At 51.8% G+C, this 19,298-nt stretch overlaps 1 protein-coding gene across 3 annotated transcripts; it reads right to left on the bottom strand.

Annotated features, from left to right (window-relative positions):
• Positions 1–1,863: 1,863 nt before the first annotated feature.
• PDYN (prodynorphin) lies at positions 1,864–16,534 on the bottom strand. 3 transcript variants are annotated; one of them, XM_045981081.1, is made up of 4 exons: positions 16,030–16,534; positions 14,737–14,793; positions 5,263–5,410; positions 1,864–3,966 (listed from the first exon to the last, which is right to left on the bottom strand). In XM_045981081.1, exons 3-4 carry the CDS (start codon positions 5,389–5,391, stop codon positions 3,319–3,321), a joined length of 777 nt encoding a protein of 258 aa, XP_045837037.1. In that variant the 5' UTR covers positions 5,392–5,410; positions 14,737–14,793; positions 16,030–16,534; the 3' UTR covers positions 1,864–3,318. The 3 variants fall into 3 exon arrangements, with proteins under 3 accessions (XP_045837037.1, XP_045837038.1, XP_045837040.1); XM_045981082.1 differs by lacking the exon at positions 14,737–14,793; XM_045981084.1 differs by lacking the exons at positions 14,737–14,793; positions 16,030–16,534 and adding an exon at positions 10,487–10,574.
• Between the last annotated feature and the right edge of the window lie 2,764 nt (positions 16,535–19,298).

Raw genomic sequence — 19,298 nt, 5'->3', positions numbered from 1 at the left:
TACGTGGAAAAAATGCAATGTCAGACTTCTGTGGTCTCTTAAAAATCAAATCTGGCTACTCTGAGCCCAGATTCCCCACAACATACACTCTCCAGTTTGCTCCAATTCCCACCCAGTTACTTTCACTCACTAGGGTGGGGGGTGGTGACCATCTATTATGTGGTAGGCCAGCATTTATTCTTTCTCCTACTGGGAACCACACTCCAACTACCCTCAAAAAAATTTCCGTTTTCCCACTCCTAGTCCAACTATTTTGAGTTGGATTAAATTGATCCCTGGCTGTCCACGTGGTTTAGTCCTGACAATCAGAACATCACATTAACCTGTCCAAAATGATTGCCATTAGCTCAGGATTGGACATGTGACTCAATCAGAGCTAATGAGATACAGTGAAACTTCGTTGGGGATTGAAAATAACATGCTAGACCCAAACCTGCATGGTATAGCCTGGAACTGCTGCCAGCATCTAAAAAGCATGTGGAGTCTTAGAATGAATTCAACACAGAGGAGAAAAGAGCTCAGTGATAGAGAAGTCCAAGTGTTCTTTTCGAACCCCTTGATCAAGCTGTACCTGAAGCAAATGTCCTGTCTTCTTCATTTATGTGAGCCAACAAATTACTTAGTTTTTTTGTTTGTTTGGTTGGTTAGTTTTGCTTTTGGTTGTTCACTTAACTTATTTGAGATACTTAGGAGCCATTTGTTTGCAAGCAACAGAAAATTCTGAAAAGTTTACTGGGCTGGTAGACAGCAAGATCAGGACCCAATGCATCAAAGTGACAGAAACCTTAATTTCAACCCCCAACCTAAAGATAGAACTTCCCCACACTGAATTATTAAGAAAAAGCAATATGTTGTGAAATCCAAGTTAAAATTATTATCAATGTGTCAATTTTGACACAGAGTAGGTAGTTGGAGGAGATAATCCCAACCTTAGTTTCCTTCCAACTTGATGATCCTATGAACAGCAAGAATGGAGTATTTCTCAAGAAAGATTTCCTGAACACCCTAGGGATATTCCTCCCCTACCCCTATTATCCATTATTACTAAATCCCAGTTGTTCCCTTCACAATAATTACCATTATTTTAAATTTCATTTATATTTAATTTTAAATTCATTACATTTTATCTCCTTGACATTTAATTTTTAATTTTAGATTCATATTTTTGTTTCCTTGTCTCCCCCTTGTTGCCTACGAGTTCCATAAGAGCTGAGACCTTGTCCATTTTATTTTCCTGTACGTCCATCACCTAGAAAAACACCTACCACACAGCAGGCTTTCAATTAATTCTTTCTTGAATGAAGGAAAGAATGAAGGAGACCGACCTTCCTTGGCCCTATGTTTTCTACAAAGCACTCAGAAAGCCAGTGACTAAATGGGACTCATGAGGTCTGGAGCCACTGGGACTCTTCCATACCAGCCCTATTTAAAGACATCTTGATGCCATTTAATAAAGCAAGTCATTTTAGTAAAGGACATTATGCCACCCTCTCTACAGAGTTCTTCACCTTTGTCTGGGAACATTTGTCCCTCTTGCTTTAGTAATCCAGCATAGGAGACAGTCCCTGGGAGTCAGGGAGGTCTTTCTTTCACAGAAGAGGAAACTAAGGCTCAGAGAGGTCAAATAACTTACCCAATATCACACAGATCTCAAATTAAGGGTGATGGTGTTCTAAAGACTGTGCTCTTTCTGTTATCCTACACTTAGTTTCCTGACATGAATGTGTGTGTGTGTGTGTGTGTGTGTGTGTGTGTGTGTGCATGTCTGTGTCTGTGTGTTGTATTTTTCATTCCCCAGCACTCTTTTCTGCAAATGGTCTTTCCATGCTCTGGGGACTGAGGCACACATATACACACCCCGAGTCATCACCATCTTTCTTTTATTTATTGCACTGGAGGAGTATGAAATAACACAGGCCTGCTAAGGAATAAGCAAATTTTGGGTAAATTGCATAAGTGGGATTTTTTAAAAAGCACACGAAGTAACCCTACAACAATCCATACACTTCAGAACATCATGAGGGACCTGGGGGTTGTGCGCGAAGAGGTACGCTCAGTAGCATCTTAGACAAATTAACTGAATTCAAGACCCTTTCCTCTCCTATCATGCCCAGCCTCCTGGACGCACGAACCAAGCTGTAGTGCCTAGGGATGAGCGAGCAAGAGCAACACACAGAGAGAGAGAAGACTTTGATCGGAACCGCGGAATTGGGAGGTCTCTGCCTCTGATTCTGGGTTATTTGAATCAAGGGAATTCATTTGGCCTCAAGCACTTAATCACTTCATGCCTCTTTCTGGTTTTATTCTGAGAAATCAAGAGGAAAGACTCATCACAGGGGTTGAAGAACGCCTTTTTGTCTTTCTAGCTGTTGCTTCTGGATTCCCTTACCCAATGCCCAATGCATATGTTTGGCCAGATGGCTGAGGCTCTTGGCGGCCAATTCAGCTGCTCAAGAACATGGTTGTGCTTAACCTCATCAACTTGACTCAGCTTTAGTTCATCCTGGGGTGGGAGTGTGCTGCCGATCTGTTTAATTAGTTTAATGAGGGCTGAGGGAACCGGTCCACATTTTGAGTTTGCTGCACAGAGCAAAATGGTTTGTCTTGCTCCCTTCCTGATCATTTCAGTATTCAGTGGGAAAACTGCTTTCATTACCATTTTGGAAGGGGTTTCCACGCCCTTCCTCTCCTGGGAGGAGCAGGGTGCTATCCAAGGTACCAACATGAACTAGAATCCGGGAACTCGGTTCCTCAAGAGGTGTGTTTCTAAACGATGAGAACACAGGGGAATCAACTGAACACATGCCCACCAGAGGACCGAACTCTCTGATGTAGGACTTCCAAGAAAAAGCAGTGTTTGAGCCTTTTACCTAAAGCATGGTCTCCAAAGTGGAGAGCACAAGGAGGTCCTTTAAGATTTGGGATGAAGTGTTAGGATTTCTATCTGTTTCTTTATCTTGTTTTGCTATTTATCTAGAGGGATCAAGAACATGTCAGTCTGGATTCCTGGAACTGGGGACTCACATTAATGAGGGGGAGGGTTTAATAGGAAAAACTGCTGTTGGCGGTAGTTTCAATGTTCTAGAGCTGAAGCCAAGCACTGAGCCTACTGGAGAGGGGACCCTCCATCCTTCCTCCTCGCTGACCCCGGACAAACAGTGTCCCAGACAGAAAAGAGGCAGGCTGGGCTTGGATGTTTTGCATACCAGGCTGAACTGAGCATTGGGGACGGGGCTCTAAAGTGGGATGAATGCGGGCACGCCAATCTGGAAGGGTGTCAGGGGGAGCTCCTGACTTGACTCCACAATGGGGGGAGGGTTACCCATCAAGAAGCTCTCCAGAGTAGGCATTAGGGTCTTCCTGAGACCGAGTTACTACCTTGAACTGGCGCCGAAGGAAACCGCCATAGCGCTTCTGGTTGTCCCATTTGAGTTTGGGACGAATGCGCCTCAGGAAGCCCCCATAGCGTTTGTACAGGTCCTCATGGCCCACTCTCTCCCCATCGCCCTCCCCATCTCCTTCCCCAGCCACCTCTGAGCTTCTCTTGGGGTATTTGCGCAGGAAGCCCCCATAGCGTTTGACCTGTTCCTTGGGGCCCTCCTCGTTGGAATCCAGTGCCCCAGCCTCCACGGCATCATCATTAGGCTGGGTGTCCCCCAGCAGCTCAGACTCCCCTCCTTCCCCGAGCCTGCCAGTGAGACCCCTGAGCCTCTCCGCCAGGTTCCTGCTCAGGGCATCCTCCTCTGTCGGGGTGCTGAGGAGAAATCTGTTTTTCTCAATCTCCTTCGGGAAGGACCCAGAGCGCTTAGCCAGATCACTATAGGGTTCCTCCCAAGCGGCCTTGGTCGCCAAGTCTTCTTTGCCATTGAGCCCGAAGGTGAAGGGGGTGAAAAGAGACAGAAGGCCTTGGCATCTCTCCCACTCCTCAGCCGACAGCAGAGCGGACTGGCATTCCAGGGAACAAATCTACAAAACCCCAAAAAGACCAAGTGGTAACATCACCCCCGTCGAACTGCCAAGTCCGGTGCACTCCCCTGCCCCAGAGACTCCCTCGTCCAGTGTCAGAAAGTCAAAAGTAGCGGCCCCTCCTAAGCCCCAGGCTTCCCACTTTCGTGCTCCCAGGGGTGCATGAAGGCAGGGGATGGTGCACCTGAGCACAAGATGAGGGAAGAGGCATGGGGAGGCGGAACAGCTTTCCCAGGGGAACGTGGCTACAAATGGCGATGCCAACATCCCAAGTAAGATCTTCCCCGAGTGCTCTGTGGGGCACTCACTCATCCTCTGAGCTCCTGACTCCAGAGGGAATACTTGGCTCTCACCCCCTTTCCCAGGTGTGAAAGATGTAATAGACAAGGAAGCTGTCCAGGATGGTGGAGAGAACACGTGTGAGGGGTCCGAAGGCTCATCAAACTCCGGGCAACAAAAGTGTCTCCTTCACAGGAGTTCTGGAGGACTTCAAATGTGCGTGGTGATGGTCATGAGGAGGACAGTGACAACGTGGGACAATTCTGGAACTTGGACCGAGGCAGGCTAATGCCACAAGCCCTCTTGCTTAACCACTGAGCTCCCCTGTGATCGTGTGCCTCTCAGTGAAGAACAGCTAGAACCGTGTGTTTGGTCCTTCGCGTTGTTATTTCAAAGAATCACACCCATTTTGTGGATGTGGAAGATGAAGGCAGGCGTGTTCCAGAGTCTTGGAGTGAGAAAGGGACAGACCCAAAGCCTGTGCTCCGTCCACCACAACCTTGGAACCTTTACTCTCACCTGTCTGCCATCAAGGGAGAAACACGTGGGGGAGCTGGATTCAAAGCAAAGCCAACAAGGCCAGGCCTAGAAACGCTAAGATCCAGGAGAAGGGTCCAGGCTTGGATCCTGTCAACCAGATCCGGGCATTTAGCTGTGGTTGGAAAGACGTGCTCCCACAGGAGTTGTTAGACTAGGAGGTGCCCTAAGCCTGGTGGGAAGGGACCCTGGAAAGTTGCCATAGGCTGCCCACTTCCAAAGCCAGCGGGGCCTCCTTATTGACCCTCTTTGTTGCAAGGCGTCAGTCTCCCTGGAAACCTGTGTCCGTCCCAGGCCTGAGCAAGCCAGGGGTGGTGAAGTCAGAGGTGGGGATAGAGGGGGGAACCTGCAGTCTCGGGTGCCCAGGATAACCCCACAGCAGGATGTGTCTGGCACAGGTGGGACAAGTCTACAGACCAGACGCACAGTGGCCCAAACTCCGCACACACAGCCCCTTCCGCACACAGGCCCAGGACCTACCAGAGGGTCGACGGGCTTGGGCCCATCCTGGGTCTTCACAGCACAAAGGGAGCACTGGGATAAGCAGTCCGCCGTGGCCGAGGGGAGCACGAGGAGGCAGGCGGCCAGCACCAGCCCCTGCCACGCCATGCTTTCTCCTCTCTTCCTGCTGCAGAGGGAGAAAGAGAAGAGAAGGGACCTGTGAGCATCTACTCTGTCAGTGTCCGGAGCCATCCGGCCAACCCCTGTGGAAATACTGCAAGGCCAATAGCCTCATTCCCATTTCACAGACGGGAAAATAGAGGCCCCAGGAGGCACAGTGGTTGCCCAAGGCCAGGGGTCAAGGAAGGGAATTAATGTGCTGAGTACCTGCTACAGGCCAGGAGCTTTCCCCCATGCTCACACTTATCTGCATAATAGTTCCAGAGGTGGGCTGTGCTATTTTCATCAGACAGGTGGGGAAGTTGAGGCTCAAAGAGGGGAAGAGATTGCCTGCAAAGCTAGGCAGTAACAAGCCAAGACTTGACCTGAGTACGTGAACCTTCAAAACCCACTTTGCCCATCCCCCAAGCCAGAAGACACTCAGCATCTGTTTTCCTGGATTCTCTGAGACCCTATCACCTGCCTTTGTCCCCACTCCTCAGCTTGTCCCCAGGCCAGTCCTTTCTGCCTTGTAAGTTCTCTGGAATTTGCCTTTTCACCCCAGCACTTCTACTTACTGTGGCCATCTTTCCACCTCCTCCGAGCTGGCCTCCCTGCCTCTAGTACCTTCTTGGATCCCTTCTGCCCAAACTAAAATGCCCTGCTCAGCATGGCAATTCTGCGATCAGATCTGTGAGGCTGGGTCAGGCCTGGACTCCTTTCTAAATTATAGGAACACTCTCAGTCTCATCCCCTACACCCTAAGACTTGGTCCCAACCACATCGAGCTACTTGCAATTCCCCTAATAAACGTATCAGGCCCTGTCCCATCTCCGGTCCTTTGCATATGCTGTTCCCTCAGCTGGAAAACCTTCCACTCCTCTTCTATTACCTGCTAATTTAGGCCCTACATTAGATGTCCCTTCCTCCAGGCAACTTTCCCTGATCTCTGAGGTTGGGTAGGATGTTCCTCCTTTGCAATCACCCCAAAACTTGTGCCTCCTCCATCAAAATATTCCACTATTTGGTAGTTATCTGAGTCTTCAGGCTTTGGCTCCATGAAGGCAGGAGTTGTGTCTTATTTTCGTCTCTCTCTGCATTCCTCAAACCTGCCAAGCTTGCTCCTACCCCAGGGCCTTTGCACATTCCATCCACGACCCCACCCCGCCCCCCACAGTACTCTTAGCCGAGATTTTCACATGGTTTGTTCCTTCTTATAATTAGATGAAGTCAATGTCACATCACCAGGGAGCTATCTGCAGCCCCCTGGATTTAAAGCTGCTTCCTGACTCCTCTTCCATCACCCTGCTTTGTTGGCACCAGAGCACTCACCATCTCACAGGATCCTATGGATTCGGTGTTGGTTTGCTGTTGTTCTTGGCAAGTAATATCGACCCCGCTAGAGTGTTAGCTCCTTCAGGGCACTACCTGTCATGGTTCTGGCTGTCCCTGACCTGCCCCTAGCATGCACATACAATAAATGCTAGGCATTAGAGTTCATGCCTTGCAATAGTGTGTTAAAGCTCTTCCTCTCATAATTAACTCCTTATAAAACAAATATCAAGACTCAGTGCCATTCAAAAGTGGGCACAGGACCATTCTCCCAACTGGAAATGGGGAGTTCTTCTGAGACACTCCTCTCCAGGCGGGAGGCTCCAGGCTCTGCCCAACCTGGTCTTTGCTGCCAGACACCCGTCACACTGCTCTCAGGGACACTGTCCTTCCCTCCTCCAAGTCTCCCATGCCTGCCTTTGCTGCAAACTGCCCAGTTTGCTCAGGAGATTTAGTGGATACCTCCCCACTGCCCCAAAGCCCCTCGTTGTAGCCCAGAGGGTCTCCCTTTCGTAGTAGATCCTCTCGAACTACTACCCCTCCCCAGGCCTAGTCAGATCCCAGCCAGCATTTACCAAGCCCTGCTGTGCTCCAGGCCTTGAACGGAGCCCCTAGGTCCATCATCCCATCTACTCCTCCCCAGTAAGGTGCCACTTCTGGTTCAGTGAATCGCCCAAGCCCTACAGCAAGCGGAGAAGCTGGGGAGCAAGGCTGTTCTGCTTGACTCCCCACACTTCTGTCCTTAATGACTACCATTTCCAGAGTTGATTCATTAACAGCTGAACCCTCTGCGAGACCCAGAGGACCCAGGGCCCAGGGCCTTTGACTTGTATATTGTTCTCAATCCACCCACCAACTGTGGGAGGTGGGTATCATCATCCCCACTCTGTAGATGAGAACACTGGTGATCAGAGAGGCTTGACAGATCTCCTGAGGTCACACAGAGACTGAAGGAGAGAACCCAGGCCTCTCTTGAAGCTGGGCAAGTTCTGCTCCCTGAAGCAGGGAGGCTCAGAGAAGAAAACCCAGGGAAGTGGACATGGGTCCATCCCACCTCTCTTGCCCGCCCTGGACAGTCTCATGCTCTACCAGCTGCTGAGCAGCGTTGGCCTCTGGAAGAGTAAGCTGGGCCTCTCATGTGCAGATACAAAGAAGGCAGCTCCTGTTTTCTCCTTTATGGGCGATGGTGATGGTGGGGCTGGCCCCTTAGATCAGCAGTGATTTACCTGCCGGGGAGGAGGAGCCTACACCGCACCGCTCCCGCCCCCCAGGCTTCCCACACAGCTTGGCTGCCAAGGTAGGAGGCCCGATTTGAGATCCTTTTTGTTCCAGGCAAAAATAGCATCAGCAGCCTTTCCTTTCATCCACTAACTTTATATTTAATTATAATCCTAGCTGATCAGACGGATGTTAAGTACTTATGATGTTCTGAACGATTCTCATGAATGGATTCATTTCTACTCATCGCGACTCTCTGGGGTGGGTACTATTGTCACGCCCACTTTACAGATCGGGAAACTGAGTTCAGACACCTGTCAAGATTCTAGAGCAAGTAAGCGGCAAAGCTGGGATTTCAATCCCCCGTGGTCTGGCTCGAGCCCACTTTCTTAACCACGAGGTACTGGCCAGGATCTGTCCATCGCCCACCCCCACCCCAGCCTCCAGCTTCTCCCTCCAGGCAGCCGCCTCTTGGCTCCTCCAATCTTGCCAATCTGACTGCACCCCTGCCCTGCCTCCTGGCTCTCCACTGCCTTTGAGAGCATCCCTGCCTCTTAGCCAGCTACTCACGGGCTTTCCCACTAAGAGGAGCTGACGCTGACTAGTGTGCACTCTGTGCCTGGCAGTGCTGAGACTCACCTGCGTCTTAACCCATCTGCCTCCTAACAACCCCATAAAACAGGGACTACTATTCTTTCCATTCTACGGGCGGGGAAATGGAAGCACAGAGCTTATGTCATCTGTCTAAGGGATCCCAGCAAATGCACAGCACCCAGTCTGGCTGTGAGCTTTGCCTGATGCAGGCCTGACCACGACACCTGCAATTCCAACAAGCGTACCCCATGTGCCCCGTCTTCCAGGCTTTGCCCAAGGGGCTCCCTTTGCCTGGAACACCTTTCTCACCCCTCCCCCCATCCACTCCCATCTGCCTCTGACCTGGCTAACTCTGATTTGTTCTTCAAAACTCAGCCTTGGTTGCCTCCTCCAGGAAGTCTGCCTGGATTAGCCCCCTCGTCAGAGCTCCCACAGTCACCTATGCTGGCTCTGTGACATAACTGCCTCTTGTTTTCTGAGTTCCCTGACCGGGGTGGGGGGCACTTCATCTCTGCAAGTCAAAGTCGCTACGGGGAGAGTGTGTGGTGCATTTGAGGATGACAAGGCGGCCAGGGTGGATGAGGGGGCATGAGGCAGGAGACTGGGGTAGAAAAGCAGACAGAGGAGCTGTGACCAGATGGCGTGGGCCCCTGCAGGCTTAGGTGAGGAGTCTGCTTTTTGCTCTTAGGCTCTGAGAAGACGAAGGCCGTCTGAGGATTGAAGAATGAATGAATGAGTGAACAGCATGCCCAGCGAGAGCAAGAGCTCCCCCAGGTTTGTTGAGCGGATACAACAGGCCACCCCTGGACGTCTGGGAAACCTAGTCTGAATTTTTCTGGATCACGGCTCTGTGCCCCTTGAGAAACCTCACGGGGTCTGTGGTTATCTAAGACCAACATTGCTAAAGGAAATTCAGCAAATGTTGTAACCAGGGAGCCAGGGGAGGGGAAGGAAGAGGAAATAAGAGAAGAGGGCAGACAGGAAGGGGAAGGGGGAGGAGGGATGAAGGGGGAGGGGAAAGGCAGAAGAAGGAACCAGGTGACATGCTGAATATTAGGGACTTTATTCTGAGGCTTTGGTTTTTTTTCCTTGACTTGCTCAAGGTGTGAGCAGAGCTGTGGTTCCTTGGCCCTGGGAAGGACTAAGTCCCTGTCTTCCAGCAAAGCCCCTCTACCCCCATCCCTCCCCACACACACCCCACGCCCCACTGACATAGCGCTGGCCCTCTGAGTCTCAGTGGCTTTCCCAGGAAGAACTGGGGAGGGATGTTAATAGCATGGGGAACAAGCAGAGGGCTGCCCAGGGAGGGTCAGGGCAGTGATGGCGGGGTCAGGCAGGGTCAGGCAGGGCTGAGGCCTCTGGCTGCCTCCTCCCCAGCCCGCAGCTCTCTCCCTGCACAAGGCAAATGTCCAGAGGCTGCGGACCAGCTGCCTGAGGGACAAATTCAGCAAATAGTCACGAGTTGTTTTGATTTGCATAGGGATTTTTTTTTTAATTCTGTTGCCACCAATTTTAACTTGGGATGTTTTTATATTTCAAAATCTTAATTTCTGACCTATATTAAAAAATCAGAAGTTCTGGAGACATTGGGCCTGCACTGCAATAGGGCAACCATTACCCAAGGGACACATGCGTCTGGTCACCACTGTCCCCACCCGGTGGCTTCCCTCACATCTGCTGCTGAGCACCTGATAGACGGTTGACTGCAGTGCCTTCTCCAATAACTCGGAGAAGGAGCGTGGGGTTAGAAACGAGAGGGGCGCCTCCAAGTCCTTCCTGACCCAGAAGCAGGATCAACAAGTCCTTAGTTCTGTGGATTCAAAACCCAATCCTCCCCATAGCCCCAGTCTGGGAAAATTACCTAACTTTGCTGTGTCTCCGTCTTCTTGGTCACATAGTGGGGCTAATAATAATGTGTCAGGGGGTGGGTATAGGAATGAAGTAATCCCCAGCCGGGTACCTGGCACGTAGTAGGTGCTTTACATAGCAGAGTATGAAGGCTCCATTCAACTCTTAGTCTCTAGGAGGTGCCAAAAGAAGGCAAAAGGAGTGAGAACACATGCCTGGAACACAGTTCAAAGACCAAAAAAAGAGTTGTTGAATGAATGAACGGCGCGTGCGTAGGGCCTACTGCGTGCCAGGCAGCATTGAATGCTCCATATCCATGGTCACATTGGTCCAGTAACGGCCACCACAGCTCAAGAGCCTACTATGTGCCAGGCTGGGCGTTCCCACTTTACACACACAATTCTAATCCTCAGCACAGCCCCGGGGGTAGATGTCTTTACACCCTTTGTACAGAGGAGAATACTGAGACTGGGGAAGAAGAAGTTGCCTGCCAGAGTTCGGTTTGGTTTGTCAATGGGAGCTAGGTTTCTGACCGGATCTCTCTGGGTTAAAAGGTGACTCTAATAAAGACACATCAGCCCTGAGATCTTCCCCAGGCAATCCTATTTCCTTCCTATTGTAGGATAAACAAATTACTGAGCCCTGCCAGATGGGTCCTTTCACCTTTGTTCAGGGATTTGCTTAAAGTTGTGCATCAGAGGTAGCCCTGCCTGCTTGTCAACCAGAAAGAGCTGAGAAGAAATGGCACTTGGATGCTCAAGGTTGGGGGGGGGCGGATAGCATCAGGCAGGCAGACCCCAGTGGAAAGTGCACATGGCCACCAGGGAAGGAGGGGACCCCTCCATGGACTGAGTGGGCCCGGGGGCCTCGCCACAGCCCTCCCAAAGAAAAACCCTCTTTACTCGCAGGTCCCAGAAGGACTTCCTCAGCCCCTGCCTCAGTGACAGCCCAGAGAGGATGCAGAAGCTGGTGGGGAGGAGGAGTGATTCTCCCCTAAGAGACAAGGAAATTTTGGACCCACCAGCCTCCATAATCACATGATCCAATTCCTTCTACTAATTCTCTTTCTCTATATGTACACATCCTACTGTTTCCATGTCTCTGGAGAACCCCAAGAACACATCCAACACCCATCCCATCGCTCATCATCGTAAGTGTAGGGTTGAGACAGGGACGAGAAGCCCAGAGGCCCCAAACTATAGACTAGCTGGTCTTCCACGGACCAGGTTCGCTGACCCCTGCTTTCATTGCTCTTATCACCATTTTTCTAATTCTGATTATTCTCATTGTTTTGAAGCTGACTTTCTTGAGAAAAATCAGAGAGCAGTCACTCCCCTCCCCAAGCCCTGGCTTCTGCCTTCTTGTCTGTGAAGGGGCCGCATGGCCCCCTGCCCTGTGCCAGGGCTGCCCTGGAGACACCCCCCCCCAGGCCCCAGAGTTCCTTGAGAGGGAGGGGACTGCCTTCCCCGCCCACTCATCTCCTGGCGGTGATATTTCTATGTTGCAGGCAGAGGGCTCAGAGGAGCGGCAAGCATTAAAAAGCCAGCATGGAATAATAATGGCTTGATTTAACATTGCAATTATCTCTCCCAGCACTTTATCGCATATGATTATCCCTATTTGATAGAAGAGGAAATGGGAAAAGGTAGGAATGAAGTCACTTGTTTAAGGTCACAACATGAGTCAGGAGGGAAGTGGAGATGGAGCCGGGGCCTCCCACCCCCAGGCGGTGACTCGCACGGAGGAGCTTGCGTTTCAATGACCCTCCAACAGCCTGCCCACGGTGGCTGGGAGCAGCCCACAGCCCGGCGCTGCTGCTCTGTGCCAGGCCCATGGCCTCCTGCAGCCACCGCTGGGGCAGGTGCCTCCTTTACAGGCTTGGGTGGGAAGGGTGAGGACCAAGGGACCACCCACCCCAGGGTCCCAAGGGCATGTGTGGCCGAGCTGGGGTTCTCTGAACCATAGCATCCCTGCAGAAGGCATAGCTATGGGGCCAAACTCGCTTTCAGTCCCATTACTGCATGTTTGCCCTCAGGAGAATCCAGGAGGCTGGCACCATGAGCCCCATTTTCCAGATGGGGAAAGAAAGTCCCAGAGAGGCAAGATCACCAGGTCAAGGCTGAGAGGCAAGGACACAGCAGAAGCAGGCTTGAAAGTCAGTCAGCAGACCCACCCAGAAACCGTGCCTGAGGTGTGGGGTCACATTAAATGTCCAGCGGACCCTCCCACCAAACTCTCACGTTCCTGAATATGAGACTGTTTCTGGAGTTTTACCCTCCCCCACACCCAAAAGCATATCAGGTTCATAACTGAGGTCTCCAGAGGCTGGCAAAGGGAGATCCTGAGAAGTGGCATTCTTGTGAGGCCTTTACGGTCATTAACAAAGAATGGACTGTCCCTGGGGGAGGGACGGGGAGGAGGGGGAGGAGGGCTTGGGTCTCGGATGGAAAGTGAACCCACCCTGTCGTCCAGCAAGTATCAAAGCACAGAACGTGGGATATACCCCTCTCTCCTAGGCCACTTGCTGTTCGAGGACCAGAGTGAAACATGGCCCTGCACTCCATGGTCATGGGGGGTTATTAACTTTGTTTTTAAAAGAGTGATTTTTAAGAGCAGGAGTCACATGAACCCCCCGTCCTTTGTTATTTGGTGCAATTAAGGGATGGGGAGAAAGGCAAAGGAGGATGGGCCAGAGAGAGATGGGGACAGAGATGCAGAGAGACAGAGACAGAGAGGGAGACAGAGACAGAGAGGTGCGTGCGCCAAAAAGACTAGCAGAGATTCTTGTGCACAGAGAAAGAGATAAGGACACTAGAGAAGCTGGGAGATGACGGAGAACGGAGCAGGAGAGGTGATGGAACAAGTGGGAGAAGGTACAGGAGGAGGTAAAAAGGAGGAGGGGAGGGAACAGAAGCAGAGCAGGGAAGGCAGGGCCTGGAGGGGACTTGGATTCAGCGCGTTGACCTACTGTGTGATCACAAACACCCATTCCTCCTCTTGCCAATGGACCCGTGGGCCAACCACATAATAACTGCTCACTAAACCCTTCTCGGCTTAGACTGAACTGCCCACTAACAGGTCAAAGAGCCAAAGGACGGTAGACAAATATGTGGTAGATGATCGATGGTAGATGGTAGACGGTAGGTGACCATGCCTAGAGCCTCCCTCTCCAGCCAGGGCGACAGCTGGATGGCCTCAGGGAGAAGTCTCCTGAGCCCAAGCCCGTGGCTGTGCCTCGTGGATCTGGGCCGTTTACCCTCCTGCCAGGAACATCAATCTGGACCTGGGCTGGGAGCGATTAACGAGGCCCAACATCAAAGGAACCAGGATCCATCTCCCTCTCCAGGGCCTGATCCTGGACTTACTGTGTGTCTCCAGAAATATTTACTGCCGGCCACAATGGCGAGCCCTGTCTCGGTGAAATCGTTTTAGCCCTTTGTCAGGCGCAGTGAGATTAACCAACATTTATGGGCTGAGATGAGCAAAAATGGTGAGAGAAATCAGCTCGCTGACTGCGCTTTCTCAGACACACGTTGAAATCAAACCACCAACTATCGATCCCACTTCGAATGATGGAAGACATCTAATAAATACAACAATTGTGCAAGAATGGCCCAAGGAGGGAGGCAGTAGGAGGGGGGCTAGGGAGGATCGATCAGGAAGAGACTTCATGATCCTGAGGCAACAGATGAAGAAATGGTCTTCTGTTGGTGCAGAGAGGATGGGACTGGGAGGGGAGGGGATTGTCAGCCCTGCCAACTGAAATACTAGACCTATTTCCTGGACGTGGGGCACGACTTGATGGTGTAGGGGTGATAAAGGGTATTATAACAGACAGAGGGAGAAGGGACAGTTCTCACTAGAACTTGAGCAGTCACTCTAGCATTTATTGAATACCTACTGAATGCCAGGCATACTGCAGTATCCCGTAGGAGTCTCGCAATAACCTTCAGAGGTCATCACTATTATCCATACCATGTGGGTGAGGAAATGACACTCGGCTACTGTCCCCAAATCACACAGCAAATGAGTGGTAAGACCTGAGATTTGAATCCACGTCTGGGTTATTGTGAGACACACATTAAGACAATATATGGAACCATTCCCGCTCCCAGGAGTTATTCAAGACGCTAATCCCTGTCCGTTTGGTTTAGGGTGATGGTAAATTTCTCAGCTAGCCCCCGAGCCAGTCCCTTTGCCAGCTCTGCTAAAACCTGCTAGGTTCCTAAGGAAGCATGGCCATATCCCACCCCCAGCTGCCGGTGGAGACACACCCATCACACCTCTAGCTCATCTGGGGCAAAGCAGTGGGCTTGAGATCCCGTCAGCAAACGCAAACCTCCCCCAGGCAGCCCAGCTCACCCCGGGGCTGCTGCAACAGCTCCCCCACGCAGATCTCAAAGCCTGGAGATTAATGACCTGCAGAAATAGAACAAAAGGCAAGGTGAAGTGGGATTGAGGGGAGGAAGAAAGGGGGAAAGAGGGGGAGATATGGCAGTGGGAGGGGGAGGCCGGGGGTTGACATTCTGCAACGTTCGCGATGGATCTTGACTGGAACGCCTGTCAAATTAGAAAGACTTGTACATTTTACCAACCCTTGGAAGAAAGATGGTAATGAAGACTTTCAGTCTGTGGGAAGGGAATTGAAATCAGATCCAATAACCTGAAGAGCTTGTTTCCCCTGGAAAGGTTGGAGGCTTAATTAAGGAATGTTTGTAAAGCTTGGAGAGATTCTAGGTAAAAGGTGCCCAGGAAAAAGTACGAGGTCACAGAATTTACTATTCAACCTCCGTGTCGTCACCAGGCTTTTCTTTCTCCTCTTTTTTCTTTTCTCCGAAGCTCACCAGCTTTTTTGCTAGAGTCAAACTTCAGGATTCTAGAGTACTTTCTTTGAACAAGGATATCTTTACCAGTGAGCAAATGGCTTTCCCATCTGAGCTTCTTTGTCCCTGCCCAACTGGGCTCTAATTTACATGAAAGCAACAAGTCCTTGCAAAGGAAAATTGACAAGAAAAATCCTATGAAGCCTGAGTCTCCTGGCATGCTGTCACTCTCGTTCCCCTGTTCCTTCCCAACAAAACAGCCCCAAACTTCATTTCTGGGTAAATTATGTCAAAGGAAAACCACTCAAGCCAGCACCCTGTCAGCAATTAAACAGGATCCGAAAAAGAATGAAAAGGCTGAACTTGGTTGTACATTGATGTACATGATACCCAGTAAATGCCAGAGCCCTGAATCTCATTAATGTCCCCCAGATCTTGTTCTCTAAGTCCGGCGAGAATCACTGACCTTTAAAACCGCCCTGAGTGGCTCAACTCACTCCTTCCACCCATCCTCACATGGGAACTATGTGTACCGACCACTGGGGAAGAAAGAAGACCCTGGAGCTAAAACCGAGGGGTGGTACTCTGGGGGGAGAAGAACCCACCTGTTTAAGCCCGGGCTGCACCGAGGGAGGATTCCGAAGAACCGTCCGTCTCACGCAGACGGATCTGGGGGGTTGTAAACTAACCTCATAACTGTAACTCTGTCTGCCAAATTATCAGACCCAGACCTGAAATCCCCTAGCCTGGCCTCTTACCACCCCCAGGTCCAGAGGACCGGGAAAAACAAATATCATCAAAAGAGAGATTCCCGTGCCCCTCTGGATATTACCTGTGCTCTTCTTTGTCCCTGGGCAGCTTCTGGCCGAGCAGGTCGGAGGGTGGTGGCAGGTGGCTGGGTCAGGACTCGGGGGTCTCCCTGACTCTGGCTCGGGAGGAGGTGCCAAAGAGGCGGCTGTGAGCACCACCAAAGCCCCTCAGAATGGCAGTTCTGGTGCCTCGCCCCCCCCTTTTATGGACTGGAGCCTCCCCCTGTCGCTCAGCCCTTGCTGAGCACAGGCTGCTGGGAGCCAATGGGGAAGTAGCTCAGAGCAGTCAGAGGCGCAGACCCCCAGGCCCTTCAACTCCAACTCCCTGGGCCCCACACAATAGGCTTCTCTTCGTGACAGGGGATGTGGAGGAGGAAGGCAGCCGTGCAGGGAGGGGCTGAATCCTGGCTGTAGTGCTGTTTGTCACTCGAAATCCGGCCACTTCAGTCTTTGATGCGTTTCCAGGAGAGTGTCAGAGAAAAGAGAGAGAGAGAGAGAGAGGTAAGGAAGGACAGAGACAGAAAGAGTTGGAGAAAGAGAGACACAGAAAGAAAGAGACAGAGAGATACAGAGACAGATGGAGACACAGAGAGAGAGAGAGTCAGACAGATCTGGCGACAGATGGGGACATAGAGAGAGAGGCAGCGAAACAAGATTCAGAGAAACGGAAAGAGAAAGAGACGCTGTCAGAGAAATAGGGCGTGATACAGACGAGAAAGAGTTGGGAAAACGGAGAGACGCGGAGTGCCAGAGATGGGGCCGTCCAGAGAGATGGGGGAACCGGAGGGAGAGTCAGAGGAAGAGAGAGAAGGAAACCAGAAAAGAGGACAGGCTCGGATAAGGAGATCTAGAGACAGCAGAAGAGAGAGAGAGCCCCCGCCGAGGGAAGCGATGAGAAGGGGAGGGCAGCTGGAGCCAGTGCCGTGTGCCACGGTAGCTCCGTGTGCTGCTGCTCACGCGTGTGCTGGAATGTTTTTGTGTGCACACTTGCCTGCACCCACTGTCGACTCTGGTACATGCCTGGGCTGGTGCCAGGCACAACCAGCCCTGGCAGGAGCTCAGCCCTTCCCCGGCAGCCAGGAGCTGCAGTTTACTTTTCTCTGATGGCAACACAAAGTGAATGATCATGAAATCCCCCTCAAAATATGGGCTCCGATGTGCCTTTGCCTGCAGTCCGGGTGGGTGGGCATCCCTACCTCCTGAGAGCCCTCGGTCCACACCAGCAGCAGCTTGAAGGCTGCGCTCTCATGGCCACAAATACCCTCCAGAACATTCCGAGGGGGGTGGTCCCTGAGTTTGGGAGAGCACATGCTTCTCTCCTCAGTCCACAGCAGATGCGCAGTTTGCTGGGGGAGGCATGACAGTTTCAGAAGCCTGGCAGGGGCTGCCCGTTCCCTGGGCACCGAGGCTGCACCAGGCCCCCGGCCAAAGCTGGCGGGTTGAATCCTCACCACCTGGCCCGGTAGTGGATATTATTCCCATCTTGCAGGTGAGGAAAAAGAGGTTTCAGAGCTGAGAAATGTCCCCAAAGACAGACAGCAAGTTCAGTTGTCAAGCTAGGGAGGAACAGACGCAGGCTGGTCTGAGCCCAAAGTCCCCTGCTCACTCCCTCAGCCCCCCCCCGGGGTGCGAAGCCCCAGTCTCCCCATGCAGAGGGGTGGGGACGCAGGACTGTGCTCTCTGGGACTATCCGCCCCCCAACTCCGCCCCCATCCAAGGTAGGACAGGGCTGCAACTCAGAATACTGGAGATGTGTGTTTGCCTCCCAGCTCTGCCAGCTCACCGGCAGACAGAACTTAGACAAGTTTCCAACTTCAGGTTTAGTTGGCTTATCTATAAAATGGGGATAACGGTCTCTAGCTCATCGGGCTCTTGTGCGGGGTGAAACGGGGCGTGGGCAGCATCACTTTATGCAGTCAATCTTTAATGAGGGCTCCATCACCATCTAGCCTCGTGATAATCCCTCCGTTCCTGCTCTGACACACCAGAGCTCTCCATTCTCTGGACGCTGGTCCTCTCCCTGCCCCTGATTCATTACAGGGAGGAAGATGGAAGGAGCGGTCTGCTGGGCACCTACTCGATTCCATTCACTTCCTCATGGCGCGCTATGCAGTCACAACCAGCACACGTGTGCTATGGATGCCTCAGCCACACAAGGAGGGAGGAGACATTGAACCCCGCCCCTTGGGTCCTGGAGCTCAGCTGCCCCACACTCCCCACCAGCCTGGAGATGACGTCTACCTCCTCCCATTCCGAGAGGTCTCTTTGGGATTCGAATCAGCCTTTCTCTCCTCCTTGTCCGTGTTCTCAGGCAGCATGTGGGGGCTGATCAGCAGGGACAAAGGACTTCAGAAGTCAATGTAGAAGCCCCCGTCCCCAGCGTCCGATGACCACGGCCCAGGCTCAGTGAGTGCTTGGCCACACGTCAGGCTGGCTTCCCTCCAGAGGATCCAGAGGACTTGGGTGCCACCCGGGGAATCTGGGGGCCTTGAGCTGCAGCTGCTTCTTCCTCCCTAAGGCCAACTCCATCCCCAGTCTCTCTCCAGCCTCCTTATCCTTCACCTCACGCTCAACCTCCCCACCTCTACCTCCACAAGCTCTTGGTGATAACCTTGGAATAGACAAAGGCTCTAGGAGATAGGTACAACAGCTCCCATTCCTGGGAGTGAGTGGGTACCCAAATAGAGGAGCAGGGGCCTCTCTTGACCATTGTTCATCGTAAAGAGGAGTAAGGACAGCCAGGAGAAAATCCCACTTTACACCATCAGGGTTTGGCGTCCTTCCCCCCTGGAGCCTATTGTGAGCCTCAAAAAACAAATGGTTTATTCAGCTGCTTTTCCTTTCCTTCTGCGGCATCCTTTACGCACATGCGCAGGACAAGACCAGGAGCGGCTTTCTCCCACAGTCCTAGAGAAGCTTGTCATAAAGCCCATCCCTCCCCCAGACTCAGGGATGCTCGAGGTCACGTCCCAGTCCCATGGCCCATGGGCAGCAGCACGTGGGATGGGGACCCATGGAATTGTAGGCTTGCTTGGGCTCAACCCTCATGCTCCCACTTATGCACTATGTGGCAACTGATGGATCCCTCACCTCTCTGGGCTCCTGAGTCATCTGAAGATAGGCGGACAACACTAGCTCTGTGCAGACGTCGGGACTCATTCCAGAGCTCTGTCATGCTTTCTTCCCTGCATGACGAGGCTCTAATTTGGATCTCGAAGTGGGCCAAAAGCAAACACTGAAGAGAAGAAAATATTTGCAACAACCAGCCCTTGAACCATTCTGTTAGGAAGGA

The sequence above is a fragment of the Meles meles genome, chromosome 16 (genome assembly GCF_922984935.1).
Source record: "Meles meles chromosome 16, mMelMel3.1 paternal haplotype, whole genome shotgun sequence".
Taxonomy (NCBI): Eukaryota; Metazoa; Chordata; class Mammalia; order Carnivora; family Mustelidae; genus Meles; species Meles meles.
The sequence above is the reverse complement of the archived record's forward strand: the minus strand, read 5'-3'. Positions and strand labels throughout refer to the sequence as shown.